Source organism: Herpailurus yagouaroundi, unplaced genomic scaffold, assembly GCF_014898765.1.
Source record: "Herpailurus yagouaroundi ecotype Mexico unplaced genomic scaffold, PumYag 28, whole genome shotgun sequence".
Classification (NCBI taxonomy): Eukaryota; Metazoa; Chordata; class Mammalia; order Carnivora; family Felidae; genus Herpailurus; species Herpailurus yagouaroundi.
In genome coordinates, this window is record NW_024412376.1 from 126,841,748 (window position 1) to 126,859,616 (window position 17,869).

The following is a 17,869-nucleotide window of genomic DNA, read 5'->3' on the forward strand; positions in this document are numbered from 1 at the left end:
TGAGAGCGGCGGCGCCAGGCGCGGGAAGATGGCGGCAGCGGCGGCGGCGGCGGCGGCCGAGCAGGTCTGGGAGCCCCGCAGCGGCCGGGGACAAGAGAGACAGGGGAGGCCCGGGTCCTGCCGGTGGGCCCTCCGCGGGGCTGGCTGCCGGGGGAGGCAGCCGGGACGCGAGGGCGCGCCGGGGCCGGGGGCCGGGCTCCAGGGGGGCGGAGCGGGCGGGAGGAGCTGTCCGCAGCTCGGGATGCTGGCGAGGGCCGCCTGGGACCGCGGGCAGGGGCTCCGGGCCGAGGAGGGGGAGCAAGCCGCGGCCCTCGGCCAGGCCCGCTGCCCCCCGGCCGGGCTGAGAAGGGGTCGCCGCCTGAGGGGCGGGGAGGCGGCCGCGGCAGGCGGGAGCCTGCGCCAGGACGTGCCGGAGACGTGCCCGGCACGGTGGCCAGCGAAGATGCGGGTAAAAATAGCCTCAGCCTGCGAGCGGGGAGGCTTCCCTGACACCCGCCAAGAAACAGTCAGCTGTTGCCTGGGTGCCAGCTTGCGGCCACTTCTTGTGTCTGCCATCCCCGATATGCAGACATCAGGTTTCTCCTCCCGTTTTGGTTTTAGAGATTTAGTCACCAGTTTAAAACTGCCTCCTGTCCAGTTGGTTTAAAATTATTTGCTAATGCTTTATCAAGTATTTCCTGATCTGCATGGTAAACTTGTAACTTAGAGTAGTTTAAAAGGCTGTTATTCCTCCCCAAAGCGTGCTCTACGTATGTATACGCATATATGCATGCATCTGTTACATATACATACCTGTCGTTGCTAGGGTCTTTGTTAAAATAAAAATAGTTTTCATAGTCACTTTCTCCTTAACTGTTATTCCCTTTACAAAACTATGATATGGTAGTTTCCTTTGAAAAAGCCTCATTCTTCAGCATCGTTGGAAGAATAAATTGGAGTCAAGTTGCCAGCATTCTGTTCCCAGAAAAGACCTTCTTAACTAATTGACTGCTTTTAGGGACCTAATAGAGACACATAACCGGAACAGTCATTCCAAGGGGCATAGAAAGCAGAAGACATGAAATCTGCCTTCAAGGAGCTTCAAGTCAGATTAAGTGCAGAAAAATCAGCCACAGGGGCAAGCTACTGATCTAACAGTATAAAACCTAAAGGAATGAGTGAAAGTGAACGGAGACACAGCTTCTGGGAGTTGTTGAGACTAAAATTGTTCCTTGGCTTTCCACATTTCCCTCCTGATTTATCAGCTCTTGTTTCAGCCTGTTCTTTTTTTTTCATCCACATCACTTATGAATGCTCTGGAGTTTCCACCAAGGTTCTATTCTTGCTTTACACAGAAACTGGGCAGAGTGGCCCATTCCTTAGTTTCACTTCAGAGTAAAGCATTTATGTCTCCACCGTGAACTGAATTTTCCACAGGCACCCCAAACTGAAAAATGTACAAAATTGGATCTCATCATATTTACCATTAAAAGGGCTCCAGGGGCGCCTGGGTGGCTCAGTTGGTTAAGCGTCCAACTCTTGGTTTCAGCTCAGGTCATGATCTCACGGTTGATGAGTTTGAGCCCCTGCATCGGGCTCTCTGCTGACAGTGTAGAGCCTGCTTGGGATTTTCTGCTTCGTCTCCATCCCTTCCCCGCTCATGCTGTCTCTCTCAAAAAAAAGTAAATAATTTTAAAAAAGGGCTACAACCATCCATTCACTTGGTTAACCGAGCTAGAAACTTGAGAGCAGGGCCAGTTTAAGGGAGCTCAGAAAGGACCCACACTTGGTTTAATGCTCTGCTGTCCCTGGATTCCACACATTATGTAGCAGGTCCTACCTGGGAGTCACCTTAGAACCTTCTGTGTCACATACAGCCAATCAATCACCAAGTTCTGTAGTTCGTCGTCTTTTTTTAATGTTTCTTGTTTATTTTGACAAACGAAGATCATGAGTGGGGAAGGGCAGAGAGAGAGAGAGAGAGAATCTTCCTCTTAATGCCTCTCCCTGTCATCTCTTCATCTAAAGCTCAGTCAAGCTCTCCTTTGGACTGTTAGATAAACCTGCTGTTGATATCTTCATCTCTGAACTCTTCTGTTGCCCTTGATCTCTTTCTGGCACATGAATTTGATTTTGCTGTGATGCAGATCTGATTGTATCACTAACCTATTTTAAATTTTTTTTTTTCAACGTTTATTTATTTTTGGGACAGAGAGAGACAGAGCATGAACGGGCGAGGGGCAGAGAGAGAGGGAGACACAGAATCGGAAACAGGCTCCAGGCTCCGAGCCATCAGCCCAGAGCCCGACGCGGGGCTCGAACTCACGGACCGTGAGATCGTGACCTGGTTGAAGTCGGACGCTTAACCGACTGCGCCACCCAGGCGCCCCTCACTAACCTATTTTAAATCTTCAGTGGTTCCCCATAACCTTTAGGATAAAGTCCGTTGTTCTTGACATGGTAACTTACATCCATTCATTTACTGGCACCTACCCACATCTCGCACCTTATTCTTTGCCCCATTTCTGTACTCCTCCTTTTCACAGTCCACAGAAACTACCAAAATCGGTTCATACTGATGTGACTTGTAGTCACAGTTTCGATGCTGTTCCCTTTGCCTGGAATACCTTTCCCTGCACTTTTGCCTGGCTAACTCCCATTTATCCTCCCAAAATTCAAGTGAGATCTCAGCCTTTCTTAACCTTCACCTGATGCCCCTGCTTGCTAAGTAGAGTTACGTTCCTCTTTTGTACCGTGTCAGTAGTGTATTTGCTACTCCTGCACTTGCCATGTTGAACTGGCATTGTTAGTGACCTGTCTGTCTACTGTCCTGGCCTGTGAGGAAGTTCACTGAGGGCAGTGCTATGGCTTGCTTGTCTTGGTGATCTGGAGCCTCTGGCATATAGTAACTCTTCAGTGAATTATAAATGCATGAAATTGAATATAATGATGTACATGAATTGGCAGAGAAGAGTAAAGAATGCCTCCCAGGAGGGATCAGTTTTGCCCCCTCTCCTATGTAGACCTGTATTCAAGCCCTGACTTTTAAGTTGCCCCTACTGTGTCTGTGAAAATTAGAAGAAAGCACACCTTCCTTAAGGTGTTCTATACCTTCAGCCCAAATACTTTCAAAATGAACATTCAGCTCTAAGAGGTCTGCAATGTCAGTGTACCCTCCTAGATGTTGCACCTCATGCAGACACACAACTTACATGATACTCAGCAACCTGTCTTGTGAAAAAAAATCTGGTAGTAGATTGAGGCGTCTTCTATATAGCCTTCCTTACCGCTTTGTGGAATTAAAAAAAAATTTTACCTGCCGCATTACTCACAATGATTATTCCTGTCCTTTTCCATTTTCCACAAGCCCTTAACCAGCCTGCTGCCTCGGCCACCGTGATATGATTCCAGTAGCCGTCTCCACTCTTCCTTGGCAGATGACCTTGCCTTTTCCATCCCAGAAGAAGATGTTTTCTCTTCTGGGTATGAACTGTTTCAGCGAAGCCTATCCTTAAAGATTATCTTTTCTCATGTACTCTGTGTCAGCTTCTTTCCTGCCTCCTGAAGGATCTCATTTCCTCCATTATCCTGCCCCACTCTGAGACCTTTGGCCTTTGCCCCGCTTGGCATCTTTCCCTCTGCGGTCAAATAGATGAGTCTTCCCCCAAATTGCACGGAGAGGAGAGGAAGACACAGCAAAACTGAAAACACGGTTTTCTTCTGAGTGTCCGTAATTCTCTAGCTACGGTCCTCTCTTTCCTCTTTTCTCTTTCTGGACTCAAAAATAGATACACACATGTGGCATCTTTTCAGGCTGTTCCTGCTTACCCATTTGCTACTTAGAGTTCATCTTTGAAAGTCACAGAAGCACTTCTTAACAAAGCAAGTTCAGCAACAGTGCACATGCTTGGTTCTCTTACCATTCATTGTAGTCCTCATTTCCACTGTAGCTGCACATTTAAATTTTCCCCAGACCATGTCCTTGGCTCTTTGTTCTCTTTCCTGTATACTGTTTTGCACAGTAAGAAGATGCACTCGTGGATTTAATTTACCTCAAGGCTAAGGATCTCAAATCTCCGTCTCTAGCCCTGACTGACCTAATACCCCATCCCTGCCTTCCCCTTGCCTTTGAGTCACGAGGTTATTTCTCATTCAGTTTAAGTGCAGCATATGTAGAATCTTCTCCCTCCTTCATTCTCCATACTTCACTAGTCACCATTCAGTAAACACGGGATTTTTTGAAGCTGGCTGCAGATTCAGTTAACTCTTCTCTTGAAGTATGTTTTTATTTTTATTTTTTTGTATCTTTTCAACCTGTCTTTTTCTATCCCACCTTAGTTCAGGCCCTCATTACCTCATTACCTCCAACCTCCATTATGACGACGTCGCTCAACAACCTACTTAACTGGTATTCCTGTTCCGATCTCTCCTACAAACACCCGCATGTTTAGGATCCTGAAATATATGTCATTTATGTTCATAAACCTCCAGTGACTCCCAGTTAAACAGAGAGGAAGACTGGAATTTGTACCCAGCAGGCCAGGAATTTTCCCAACCAGCCCTACTTTGCACCTTTCTTCTCCCTACATTGCCGGCTCTGACCACCTACTTCCTGTTTCCTTGAAAAAATACTCCAAGCCATCCTGTTTCTCCTCTCATTGGACTCCACAGCATGTGTTGCCCAGACTATTGATTTTGGCACCTGAACACACAGAATAATTTATTGCATCGCTAACTGTTTTAATAACATGTGTAACATCTAGAGGATAAGGAACCTGTCCTATATTATTTTTGTATTCCTACTAGTGTTTAAGCATGAAATGTTTAATAAATGCCTATTCAAAAAAATAAATTGTCTCAGAGCTCTAAAATGTATGTAAGTTGGGCAGTATCCATTTCTACCCATTTTGTGTTTCTGATGTATTACCAAAAATGTCATTCAACCATAGTCTAAGTTAGAGGCTCTCCAACTTTCTGGTCTCAGGTTACTTTTATGCCCTTAAAAGTTACTGAGGATCCCAAAGAACTTTTGTTTATGTGGGTTATATTCATTGATATCTATTATATTAGAAATTAAACCTGTGAAAATTTGAAACACAGGAATACACAAGCACACATTCTGTTAGCTGGTAGAGCAGTGATGTCATCACATATTTAGCCTCTGGAAATCACTGAACATTCACGAAAGAAGGAGAGTAGAAAAGGTAAATAACATCTTAGTGTTGTTTTGAAGATAGTTTTTACCCTCCAGTCTCCTGAAAGAGTTCAAAGGGCTCCTCCGGGGCCCGCCTGCCCATACTTTGAAAACTACCGATCTAAGATAATATTATCTTTAGCCAATTGGGGTCATAAACAGCAAAGTGTGTCAGACTTTCCAAATTCTTTTCCTATAAATGAAAAAAATGTATGTAATGAAACAAATCATTGTAAGTCATTAACTTAAAAAAAAAAAAAAAGATTACCGACTGTGGAATGTCTGTGTCAACTCTTCCCCCAAATGAGCTAGCTGTGCACTTTAGTGACAATGGGACTATTCAGAGCAGAGAGTGGAGATGTGTTATCAAATAGTCTCACTAACGGTTCTTCTCTATTATCCCTCCAAGCAAAATAATGTCTTGCGTTGGAGCTTGCAACTCAACACCTAAAAGTTTATTTATGACAAATATATCACTAACCAGTTCAGCTTTCTTTAGGTAGGAATTTGCACTTCATAAATAAATGCGTCAAAAGGAGTGGGTATGGCTGTTCCATTGTGCTGTATTTTGTTTTCAGCAAAGTTCCAATGGTCCCGTAAAGAAGTCCATGCGTGAGAAGGCTGTCGAGAGGAGGAATGTCAATAAGGAGCACAATAGTAATTTTAAAGCCGGATATATTCCAATTGATGAAGATCGCCTCCATAAAACGGGGTTGAGAGGGAGAAAGGGCAATTTAGCCATCTGTGTGATTATCCTCTTGTTTATCCTGGCTGTCATCAATTTAATCGTAAGTATCTGCCACAGAATTTTCTTGTTTTTTTTTTTAATTTTTTTTAATGTTTATTCATTTTTGAGAGACAGAGACAGAGCATGAGCAGGGGAGGGGCAGAGAGAGAGAGGGAGACAGGCTCTGAGCTGTCAGCACAGAGCCCAACGCGGGGCTCGAACTCACTGACCGTGCGATCATGACTTGAACTGAGGTCAGACGCTTAACTGACTGAGCCACCCAGGCGCCCCAGAATTTTCTTGTTTTAATTACCATGGGGAATTCTTCAGTGAAATCATGGACTTTGTATAATTTCTTGTTGAAGCCCTCTTTCTGCTTTTCTATACGTGTTTTATCTCTTAAGGTTTTTTTTTAGATGCACAATTACCCTTTACAGTTTGTACAAAGAGCCCCTGATTTGCTTACTCTCCAAAATATTATATGACAGAATCCTGTCTTCCTAATTTCACAACCAAGAGTGCGTTTTATCAGATGTTCCTTCTTCTGATATATACTTTGAAAGACAACAGGAGATTCCATCTTTTAAATACTTTTAGGAAAGACCCACTAGCCTTTTCTTTTTTTATTTATTATCGAAGTGTAGTTAACATACAGTATTTTATTAGTATCAGACATACAACATGGGGAGTCGACAGTTCTGTATAGCACTCAGTGCTCACCGTAAGTGTGGTCACCATCTGTCACATTACAACATTATTACAGTGTTATCGACTGTATTCCTTGTGCTGGTACTTTTCATCTCTGTGACTTATTTTATAACTGTAAATTTGCACCTCTTATTGAGTTGTCGTAAATGTTACCTAGTATGCTCATATTGCCATGTATTTTATGTAGAAGAAAATGTTCATGGAGTATTTTAAATGGCTTAAATTTTGCAAGGGTAAAGTCAACTCAGCAGAAGAGACCTTTGCACCATGACTTTACTGCCTTCGTCTGTCCTAAAAAATAATAATCCTTTCTGTTTTCATTCAGCTTTTCCTACATGAAGTCTTACCTCCTCAACTAGATTTTAAAATTGTAAACCCTTGTTTGACAGCAAAGGGTTATATTTTATAGTCTTAAGTCTCTGTTGTCAAAGAATGAAAGGATGTGGCAGGCCAGTTTACACTAAGGTGCTGAGGACCTACTATGTTGCCTTTTCCTAAGATACTTGCTTTTTTAAAGAAGACTTAATCCAAGGTTGTAACTCTCTGAGGGTTAAACTTGAAACCCTCTGGCGTGTGTGTAGATGACATTTTCAGAGGGTAGTTTTTGGTATAACTAAGACTGGTCGTGAGCATGGGCTGCAGCAGTTCTAAAGTCACTCCGTTTACTTTATTTTTGACTTCCAGTACTTTCAAGCCAGCCCGTTATATTTTACGTACATCCAAAACATTTGTGTCGAATTCTTCCCTTACATTGAAAGGAGCTGGTATTATAAATACTGGGAGCACATATTCTGAAATTATCTTATTTTAGAAATTTATTTTATTGGAAACTCCTGGTTAAGATGGCAGAATGAAGACTTTTTTTTATTCCCATCCTGTTTAAAAAGCTCATCCTAAGATGACAATGTCAACAAACAGAAATATCTGGAAAGAGAGCGAGAAGTAACTGAAATCCTAAACCATAATATATGAAGACCAAAAAGCGGGATGAGAAATGGCAAATAACTTATCAGAGAAGAGAAACTGCTTGTGTGTGTTGAAGAGGGGGCTGCAGGGTGTGTTCATGAAAGTGCCTTGCAGAATCATCGGGATTGCCTCAGGAACTGGAAATACAAGTATTTTGAAAAGCAGGAGTGAGGCAGGAACTGAAAACAGCTTGTTTGAAAAACCTATAGGAGGAGCCATGAGATCCCTAGCCTTCCTCACCCTTCCAGCCAGCAGTGAGGCCACTATGCCTCCTAACCCCACACAGTGTGTTACAGAAGGGAGGGGATTCTTCCTGCCTGAGGATACTGTTGTGCAGAAGAGGGTAGGGATGGTTTTCCATTCCGGAAGCAGGGAAGTGTGAATCCTGGAAGCACTGAGACTCTTTCCGGCTCCATCCATCTCCTGTCTCTGTCCTCTGTCTCCAGCTCCCCGGCACCAGGCACATGTACCCCAGGCAAGACATGAAATAGCCTTCTGTGGAGGAAAGACCTGTAGATATTGACGCTTGGCAGGTCGCAGTGAAAAAGCCACCTAATCTCGTACTCTGAAGCCTGTCTACCACAAGCCCACCCCACACAGAGAACTTTCTATGCGCTTTTTTAAGCCTCAGTGTTAAATATGAACACTGAGCCACCAGGGATCAATAGATTTTTTGGAAAGCTCCCAGAACTGAGAAAATGATGGAGACCAAAAACACCCAAGCCGTAGGGAAATAGAATTCAGGGAGAGAAAATGTGATGAATGGCAGAAAACAAAAAATTAAAATCAGTATCTTCAGAGAAATAAGAGTATATTACATCCATGGAACAAGAATAGCATGCCATTAAAAAGGAGTGATTAAAGAATAAGGAAGAACTTGTAGAAATACACAGGGATGGATGGATGGGTGGGTGGATGGAGAGAGAAAGAGATTGGAAGATAAAATGAACCCTTCCAGAAAATTCAACAAAATTAAAGAATCAATCGAGGAAGTGTAGCATTCTGTTAATAGGAGTTTCAGAAACAGAGAAGAAAGAACACTGGGGAGAAAGTTACCAAACAAGTCAAGAAAATTTCCTAGAACAGATCGAAAACTACCATTCTGGGTCCAGTGTCATGCATAAAAAAGACGCACACCAAGGCCATTACTGTAAAATTTAAGAAAACAGGGATAAAGAGAAGATCCTAAAATATTCCACAGGAAAAATAAAAACAGGTTATGCATGAAGAATACAAAATCACAGGCATCGGACCCCTCAAATGCAGCCCTGGAAACCAGAAAGCAGGGGCCTTCAAAATTTAGAGAGAAAATAACACCAAACCTAGGAATGTATATATCAAGCTAGACTAGCCACCAAATGTGAGGGCTTACAGAGACATTTTTTTAACCATGCACACTCTGAAAATTTACTTCACATAGATTCTTTCTAAGGAGGCCACTGGAGGAGGTGCTCACCAAAAGAAGTCATTAACTCCCAGAAAGCTGAAGAAAAGGACACAGCAAACTGGGTATCTAGCACTGGAGAAAGACAAGGAAGTTCCAGCATGAAAGTGAAGGAAAAAATTCATGGTTACAGTTGTGTAACAGACCCAGGGCTAACAGACTGGACCAAGAATATAAGAGTTCCGGCAAGATTTCCTGAGACAGAAAACTAGAGCCAGTAGAATAAGCTATGTGAGAGGTTTGGGCTTTCAGAACATTTTACTGAGTGACATTTTACAGAAACATCAGAGGTTTTGAAAAGATTCAGTCAGGCTTCCAAAGAAACTCACCAACCTTGGTCTGATGCTAAAGAAAGGGAAATATGAAACTCCAGGAGACACAGAGTATAAGAAACGAACTGCTCTCTTAGTTACAGTATTTGGTTTGGGATTGAAAAATACTTACATGTTTGTAATACTGAAAATCCTGAACATGGATCTAGCCAAGACTTGAGATTGGGGGAGAAGAAATGAGATAAATTCTCATCTGGTAAAGTAGGAAATGAATAGATAAAACCTAAAAATGATGAGTGAAGAAATAATATACTCATATTACTTAAAAATACGGAATAAATTCTAGATGAAATACCTAAAATTGCTGAAAGTGGGTGTCCCTGGACGAGATGTGGAGGGAGCAGAAGAAATAAGAAACTGTTCTTTTAGCATATTTTTTTTTTGACTCTTGGCTATTTGCCTTGATAAAAATGAAGTTGGTTTCGTTGATACGTGGAAAACCAATTGATGTGTTCATCACTGATGAGACATTTTGGCAATGATCTTTTCTGGTTTTTTTCCAGTTATGTTAAATGTACCGTGACCTATCAACAGGGGGCTTGTTTCCTTTTTTAGATAACACTTGTTATCTGGGCTGTGATCCGCATCGGACCAAATGGCTGTGACAGCATGGAGTTCCACGAAAGTGGCCTGCTTCGGTTTAAGCAAGTATCTGACATGGGAGTCATACATCCTCTTTATAAGAGCACAGTAGGAGGAAGGCGGAATGAAAACTTGGTCATCACGGGCAACAACCAGCCTGTAAGTTACCACATCGGTTGAGGGACATAAGAGAAAAATTCTTAGTAAAAACCCAGTGTTGATTTTTGGAAAAGGATATTTTCCTTGAGAGACTGTCCATAAGCATATTTAATAATATTGTTGGTCTTACAATCTATTAATGTAACATGCTTTCTTAATATCTGAATGTGGTATCCTTTTTTGTGGTAGATTAATTACTATGAGAATACAGAATGTACTCTCTCTCCTCCACATGAGGTAACCAGCACACGAAGCACCTTCCCAGGTTGGAATACCCTCTACTTTCTGGAGGCTGGAAGAGAATATGCCAGTCTAGTCTGTGGCAGCCCATGCCAAGTGGCTGCTATAACATAGGTTTTTGATGGAATAGAACCTCAAGGAGGTATTCTTACGACCCCCCGCCCATCTTAGGCCTAGGTCTGTATGCCCTGTGACCCATGGATTTGTGCAGAGCAGCGTAAGCAAACAAGCACATAAACCCTCATTCTAAAGACCTCTTTTCCCAAGTGGATAGAGAGGGGACAGACAGATGCAGTTAAAATTACTTGAAGTTAGGCTGTTATTATAAAGTGTTTTTGGTAATGTTCTTGATGAGTTTTGGATGCAGTTTCCTTTGAAAACATATTTATGATAAAGTGTTTTTCTGAAGATTGTTTTTCAGCAAGGGACAACAAAGCTCAGTGTAGAAAAGAACAAAACTTCTATTACAAGTGACATTGGTATGCAGTTTTTTGACCCGAGGACTCAGAATATCTTATTCAGCACAGACTATGAAACTCATGAGTTTCATTTGCCAAGTGGAGTGAAAAGTTTGAATGTTCAAAAAGCATCTACTGAAAGGGTATGATTTATTTTGTTTGCTTTCTTAATGGAAGAGAATTACTGTCTGAATTTACAAAGCGGGAGGGGAGTTTTGCTGTTTTATAGTGATGTGAAAGGATAAAAAACAATGGGAAGGGTTGATTTGTTCTAGATTTGTCACCTGATCATTATCAAGTCACGTCTCTCTATCTCAACACCTATAAAACGTGACCAAAAATAGTTGCCTTTCATATTCCATGGTTGAAACTCCTGTTCCTCTGTCTCTGATAATAATTCTCACTTTAATTTAGAAACACTTTTTATTGCTTTCTTTTTTTAATTTTCAGATTACCAGCAATGCTACTAGTGATTTAAACATAAAAGTTGACGGGCGTGCTATTGTGCGTGGAAATGAAGGTGTATTCATTATGGGCAAAACCATTGAATTTCACATGGGTGGTAATATGGAGTTAAAGGCAGTGAGTATTAAGAGTTTTAGAGAATTATTAGATTCTTGGGTACATAAATCCATATGTGGAACAGTATACCATTATTAAAAACAGTAATGTAGTTGTATTATTTTTTGATATGGAAAGATGTTCAAAATGGACTTTGAAGTGAAAGAAAGTTACAATTTGTGAAATATCTCATTTTTATTTTGCAAAACATATATACGTTTATAAAAACCTGGAAAACTATGCCAGAATGTAAACAGTGGCTGGCTATGGGTAGCAGGCTAACAGCTAATTTTAATTTTATTTGTCTTTCTGCCTGCCTGCTGTTTTCTAAAAACAAAATTTTTTTACATAATGATTCCTCTATTATTTTAAAAGGCAAAAGTAATCTTTTAAAATTCTGAAAGAATTCTCCAAGTGGGAATTCTCGAAGTATCCATTCTCTGAAGTTGTTGGGGTTTTACTTTTTAGTTAAAGGTTGTTCATATCCTTTCATGAGTTTTATATCTAGTGATGTGAAAATCAATTAGCAAGTGTACAAAATGTATTTCATTCACCCATCTATTAACTAGAAAGGAAAAAGATTTTTCCTTTATTATAGCTGTTGAAAAGTGAAATTTTGTACTTCACAGATTATATCTGAACTTCAGTAAGTAACATATCTCATGTAAGGGAGCCAGAAGTCCAAAAATGGCTTACCTGCTGGGGCGCCTGGGTGGCTCAGTCGGTTAAGCGGCCGACTTCGGCTCAGGTCGTGATCTCGCAGTCTGTGAGTTCGAGCCCCACGTCGGGCTCTGTGCTGACAGCTCAGAGCCTGGAGCCTGTTTCGGATTCTGTGTCTCCCTCTCTCTGACCCTCCCCCATTCATGCTCTGTCTCTCTCTGTCTCAAAAATAAATAAACATTAAAAAAAAAAAAAGGCTTACCTGCTTATAGTTCTGATCAAAGCATATTTCTTCAAAATGTCTTTGGCCACCTGCTATATGCAACTTAACTGAAACTAATTAAATTTATTTTACCAAGCATAAAATATGGCAAAAGTGAGCTTGAACCCCAGGACTTATAAAATAATTCTTTCCTTTTATTTAAGTTTAATTTCATAGTTCTAGAAAAAATAAGCTTTGAAAAATTAAGTTCTTCCATTTTCATAAATAGCTTTTCTCCCTTAAAGCACATATTCCAATTTCTAAAAAAAAAAAAACAAAAAACAAAAGAAGAACATAAAATGTGTTTCTTGCTAGAAACTCAATAGCAATACTGAGTATTCTTTGCACATATTGTAAGAAGCTATTCCTCTAAGAGAGTAATGGTGAAGAATGGTCACAGGGGGCTATGAAACTCAAAGAAGCAAGAAGTGTGAGAGATATGTATATAACCATTAGCAAGCTACCTAACTCCTTGTTTCCTATCTGAAAATTCTAACTGTTGTTAGTATGAGAAATATTAAAATACTTAGAAATGCACATAAACACATACCAGTTTCTCCACAGTTAGAAAAAAAAAATCCAGTATTGAAAAGATAATTAGCTTTAAAATTCAGTTAACATCAGTGGTTAGTTTTTAAGTGTATGGCTAATTATAAAAAAGAAAAAATTTTATCAAAAAAAAATATTATCAAACTGCTTTTAAAGAAGTAACTGCTTTAGCAGTTAGAAGAAAGGAAAATTAAATGACCACAAGATGGCAACATTGGAACAAAATTTCAAAATTCATCACATACGGATTGTATTTATATCCTGTGCACAACTATCACTAGTCCATAGCCGCTTCCGTGACTTCATAACCAACTTTGTCTTATTGCTTTAAATACCTTCTGTAACCTGATAACTCTCACATTTGGAACTCCTGCTCTAATCTCTCCTCTGAACTAAGACTCGCACACCCACCAGCTGCCTTCTTACCTCTCCACTCCAGGACATAATACACATCTCAGATTCAACAAGTCTAAAATCTTCGTATCCTCCCTCCTTCCCCAAACATGCCTTTCTTTTTTCAGTGTCCCCCTCTTGTGAAATGGCGCCCATCAGCCCATCAGCAAAGCCTCCTGGCTCTGCCTTCGAAAGATAGAGTCTGGCCGCTTCTCACTGCCTCCACCACCACCAGCAACAACACCCCTCATGGTATAAACCCACCGCTTCCTGCTGCACTATTGGCTGCTTCCACTCTCGCCCCTGTAGTCCGTTCCCTGTATGGCAGCCAGATGACCCTTTCTCAGAGATCACGTCACTTCCGTATTCAGATCCCTCCAAACAGCTTCCCATAGAATTCAGGAGAAAACCCAAAAGTCCATTCCCTTTCCTAACATGTCTGGCCCCTAGTTATTTCTTTGACTCATCTCCTACCAGTCGACTCCCGCCTGCTCTCTGCTTTAGCCCCACCGGCTTCCACCTGCTCTAGAACACCAAGCACATCTTCACACCGGGGCCTTTGCATGGATTGTTTCCTCTGCCTGCAGTGCCCTTCCCCAGTTTCCCACATGGCTTTCTCCTTCATATCACCCAGTTTGCACTGCACTGTGACGTTATCAGAGAGGCCTTTCCTGACCATCCTGTGTAAACACAGCTCCTGACTGGTCACTCTCTCTCTCTCTGCTTACCTCGAGTTATTTTTCTCCACTGATGTCTTATTTGTTTTACCTGTTCATGTATTTATTGTCTGCCCCTCCCCCATTAAAATGTCAACTGTGTGAGAACTTGGGCTCACCTGTCTCTTGACTGCTGTATACAGCACCTAGAATGGTGTCTAACACATGGTAGACATTTAATAATTATGTGCTGGATGAATGAAAAGAAGAAAAGGAAAGAAAGGAGGGAGAGGCTTAGGAGTTCCCAAAAAGAAAAGACCTAAACGTTCCTGAAACAGCCTGGAGAACCTCCAGGCAGTTTTCTTTGAATGCCTGGTCTTCAGAATTATTTGGTTTGAAACTTCATTTGTGGCATTGCGTAAACATTAGAAATCAAAATTAATTTTCTGTAAGAGAAAAACAAGCCTTTTTCTTCTCATCATCAGAAACTTACCAATCATTAGTAACTTTGTAAAAACTCTCTTAGGAAGTAACAAATGAAAATGATCTGAGACTTTATCAGTATCAGTCCCATATACTTAGGAATTTTGATATAATTTTAAGAGTGTTATAACTGTATTTGATCTACATTGTGAACTATTACTAAGAGGTCACTAGTTGAATCTTGACAGTGGTTTTGTTTTCTTTGTTGTTGATTTGGTCATGACTTTACCGTTTCTTACTACATATTTTTCTTGTTAATATTCTAAGTTTTGTTTATTAACTTTGTTCTGTCACCACTTGTGGAGCTAAACAAATTGTGTTACTATTCTTCTCCTAGGAGAACAGCATCATCCTAAATGGAACCGTGATGGTTAGCACAACTCGCCTACCTAGCTCCTCCAGTGGGGACCAGTTTGGTACCGGTGACTGGGTACGCTACAAGCTCTGTATGTGTGCAGATGGAACTCTCTTCAAAGTACAAGTAACAGGCCAGAACATGGGCTGCCAGATCTCAGACAATCCCTGTGGAAACACTCATTAGAAGAACCCGCGAGGCCACCAATATGTTCATATCTTGACCTTTTTTTAAGAGTGTGCATGCAAATCATGTTTTTAGAGAGTTTGCGATAACTCTTACTTTATCCGCAGAGCACTATTGTATCTATTATATGACCTCCATATTGAAAAGATTCTCAGAGAGCCTAAATTTTAGCACATTTCATTAAGTTGCACTGATCTTCAAATGGCAATTCTCTAAAATAATTACCAGAAGTGAGTAGAAGCAAAATTAATCTGTAAAGAAGTGTTTTTAAAACTCCACTCTTCCTGGTCTAAAGAATAACTCTTTAGGCCACTCACTATAAGAAAGCTTTTGATAACTAACGGGGATACATCCACTTAAGATGGTTGAAAGGGCCACCATTAATAAATGTCACATGCTCTGTCTTTTGGCTTCCGAGAGAAAAGACAGATTTTTGATGCATTAATTTTCAGCTATATTCTCAATGCAAGTGAAGTCATTAAAGAACTTCACATATGTGAGCTGGCATGAAACTATGGTTCCTTAGTTTTGCACCAGGATGAAAATACTCTGTAATAGAATGTTTACTTGTTAAATACTGATAAGTCGTGTTCACAGTGTGGTAGAAATTGAAGCACCGTCTCAGCTTTAACTAGCAAACGATGATAGCGGTCATCTACTGTGCATCTTACACACCCGAGGCACTGTCCCAGGCATCTTGTGTGTGCAATCTCTAATTCTCACCACAGCTCTGCATGTAGGTGTTACTATTCCAGTTTTACCCGTTAGGAAACTGAGGATCAGAACAGTTAAGAAGCTTGCCTGATGTCACATGGAAAAGAGCAGGGTTGAGATTGGAATTCACATGGGATTCAAATGAAAATGTACCTGCTTCCAACTCCCATGTTCTGTTCACTATCTGCACTGAAGTCTTAATTATTTAAAACTCCAGAAAAATGAATGAAGAGTAACTCAAACTTACCTAAGTAGATAAGAATCTAACAAAACAGTTATGCTTACTCAGGTTTAAAAATAAATAAATAAAATGGCCAACAGCTATCAGGTTTTAAACTAGCTTAAGCCAATTCCAAACTTATAATTTAGAGAAGTCAAATTAGTGTAGGGGTGGGTTACCCCAGTTTCCTAACTGATGGGCCTTGGCACTTTGGAGAACCTGAACTGGGTAAAAGGATTGCTAACTTATACCCTCAGCCCTCAGGGGAGCGCAGTGAGAAGGGAGAGGACAGGACATGGCCCCAGGCAAGTCCTGGTGGCTGGGGATGGCTGGGAAGGTTACCACAGCCACGTGCCCTACAAATAGTCCCCTTTGCAGTGTGCGCCATGCCTTGAACAAAGTTGGGGAGCGCTGGAGTTAAGGGTGTTGATACAGGAAATAATTTTTAAGTAATTTTTGAGTAAGTATGAGACTTGATCTCTGCTCCTCATATTACAATCCCATCATAATGATCAACCCTCAAGCCAGTTGACTTTTAAGGTATTTTATATTTGACTTAAAAGGGACTCTCTGGTATTCATCAGACACACAACACCAGGGATGGAGTTTTCAAAAACAGTTTGCTGTAAAATAAGCAGTAGCGATGAATGGTAAGCCCCACTCTGCATTCAAGTACAACAGTATTCTGTCATGGTCTTTGAACTATGTAGATAAGAAAATCAATACAAAAAGCAATTTGCATTCACTACAATCACAGTTCTCTCTGACAGGACAACCAAATGCCTTAGAGATTATGAACAGTCATTAAAGTATTTAAAATAGATTGACTTACTATGTAATACTGAGTGCAGTTTTTAAAGGAAGGGGAAAAAATTGAACTTAATGACCTCTGAGTGTTACGATATTCAAATCCTATTTGAATATATTCAGTGTCATTTAATATTTGAGTGATACTCAGAAAAATCCATTGGAATTTTCATTCAGATGCTCAGTATATTTTTAATTTTACATTCTTTATTTGTCTGTTTTATTTAGGTTTTGAAGGTTTCTTTAAATATTTTTACAAAAACTACAAAACACTATGTTACAGAGTATTATTTATTGAATATAATTCATGAAACAATCTATTTTTATTCCTCTTTGAGAAATACTTGTGTTTTTGATACATCTCCATTAAGTGCTTTTAATGAGAGGATATTTTGATGTTTTTATAGAAGTGATTGTTAAGGTAACAGGTAACATTTTTTTAGGACATTTTGCAGGTAACCCTTGCCTTTTCCTTGAGATGTAGTCCTGGAAAATTCACCGGAAAGGAGATTGAGAACAAACCGTCCATTTTACCTGTGATCTGTTTTGCACAATGGCAAAGCTTTAGCTACGCATTCTCACCACCAGATGGTATTTTCCTATAAACTGAAACGTTAGCTTTGCCTATTTCTGCTGGTTGTACCTCCCCTGCATTGAGCACGGACATGACAAGCAGCAGACTCCGGCAAGGTAGACCGAGACAGGACCCCAGGAGAAGGGGCGTGGATACATGCTTGTTTAACCTAACCGGAGGTAGGTTACAGTGACAACAGGGACAGATGACACGAAAGCAGAGTACTTCAGAAACCGTCCAAAGGGCAGTTAGGAAAATGTAAAACAACACAAGGAGGGACTGCCTATTTATGGGCTGCAAGATTTAAAAATATTTGTATTGTTTTTGCATTATGAAAAAACAAATTTTGTGTGATAGTTTTGATGAAAGGTGGAAGTTCTGCCTAGTTTTGAGTGAATTTTTTTTTTAAAGGATGAGAATGTTACAGTGCTAAACTTGACAGAAAAGAAACCATTGAAATGCTGATAATTTTAGTAGTCTTTTAAGAAGTGTTGAGGGGGCAAAGACTACAAATTTTGCCATACAAAGATAACCCTGTAACTCTGTTTTGGATTGCTAACCTGAGTTTCAGTTAATTCAGTTTGTAATAACTATTAATGATCTCTGTTTACAATAAAGACTCTAAATTGTTTGCTGTTGATTTTTTTAATGGTTTAAATT

At 40.6% G+C, this 17,869-nt stretch overlaps 1 protein-coding gene across 1 annotated transcript; it reads left to right on the top strand.

Annotated features, from left to right (window-relative positions):
- Nucleotides 1-17,840, top strand: SGCB (sarcoglycan beta). The gene is made up of 6 exons (XM_040483878.1): nt 1-64; nt 5,752-5,961; nt 9,906-10,091; nt 10,741-10,932; nt 11,240-11,371; nt 14,691-17,840. Exons 1-6 carry the CDS (start codon nt 29-31, stop codon nt 14,892-14,894), a joined length of 960 nt encoding a protein of 319 aa, XP_040339812.1. The 5' UTR covers nt 1-28; the 3' UTR covers nt 14,895-17,840.
- The last annotated feature ends 29 nt before the right edge of the window (nt 17,841-17,869 follow it).

Bases quoted from the DNA above. Each gene is read 5' to 3' on its own strand.
- SGCB (XM_040483878.1), top strand. From the start codon at position 29: ATGGCGGCAGCGGCGGCGGCGGCGGCGGCCGAGCAG. The intron at 5,962-9,905 runs GTAAGTATCTGC...TTCCTTTTTTAG, and splicing joins TGGCTGTCATCAATTTAATC to ATAACACTTGTTATCTGGGC. The intron at 10,092-10,740 runs GTAAGTTACCAC...GTTTTTCTGAAG, and splicing joins TCACGGGCAACAACCAGCCT to ATTGTTTTTCAGCAAGGGAC.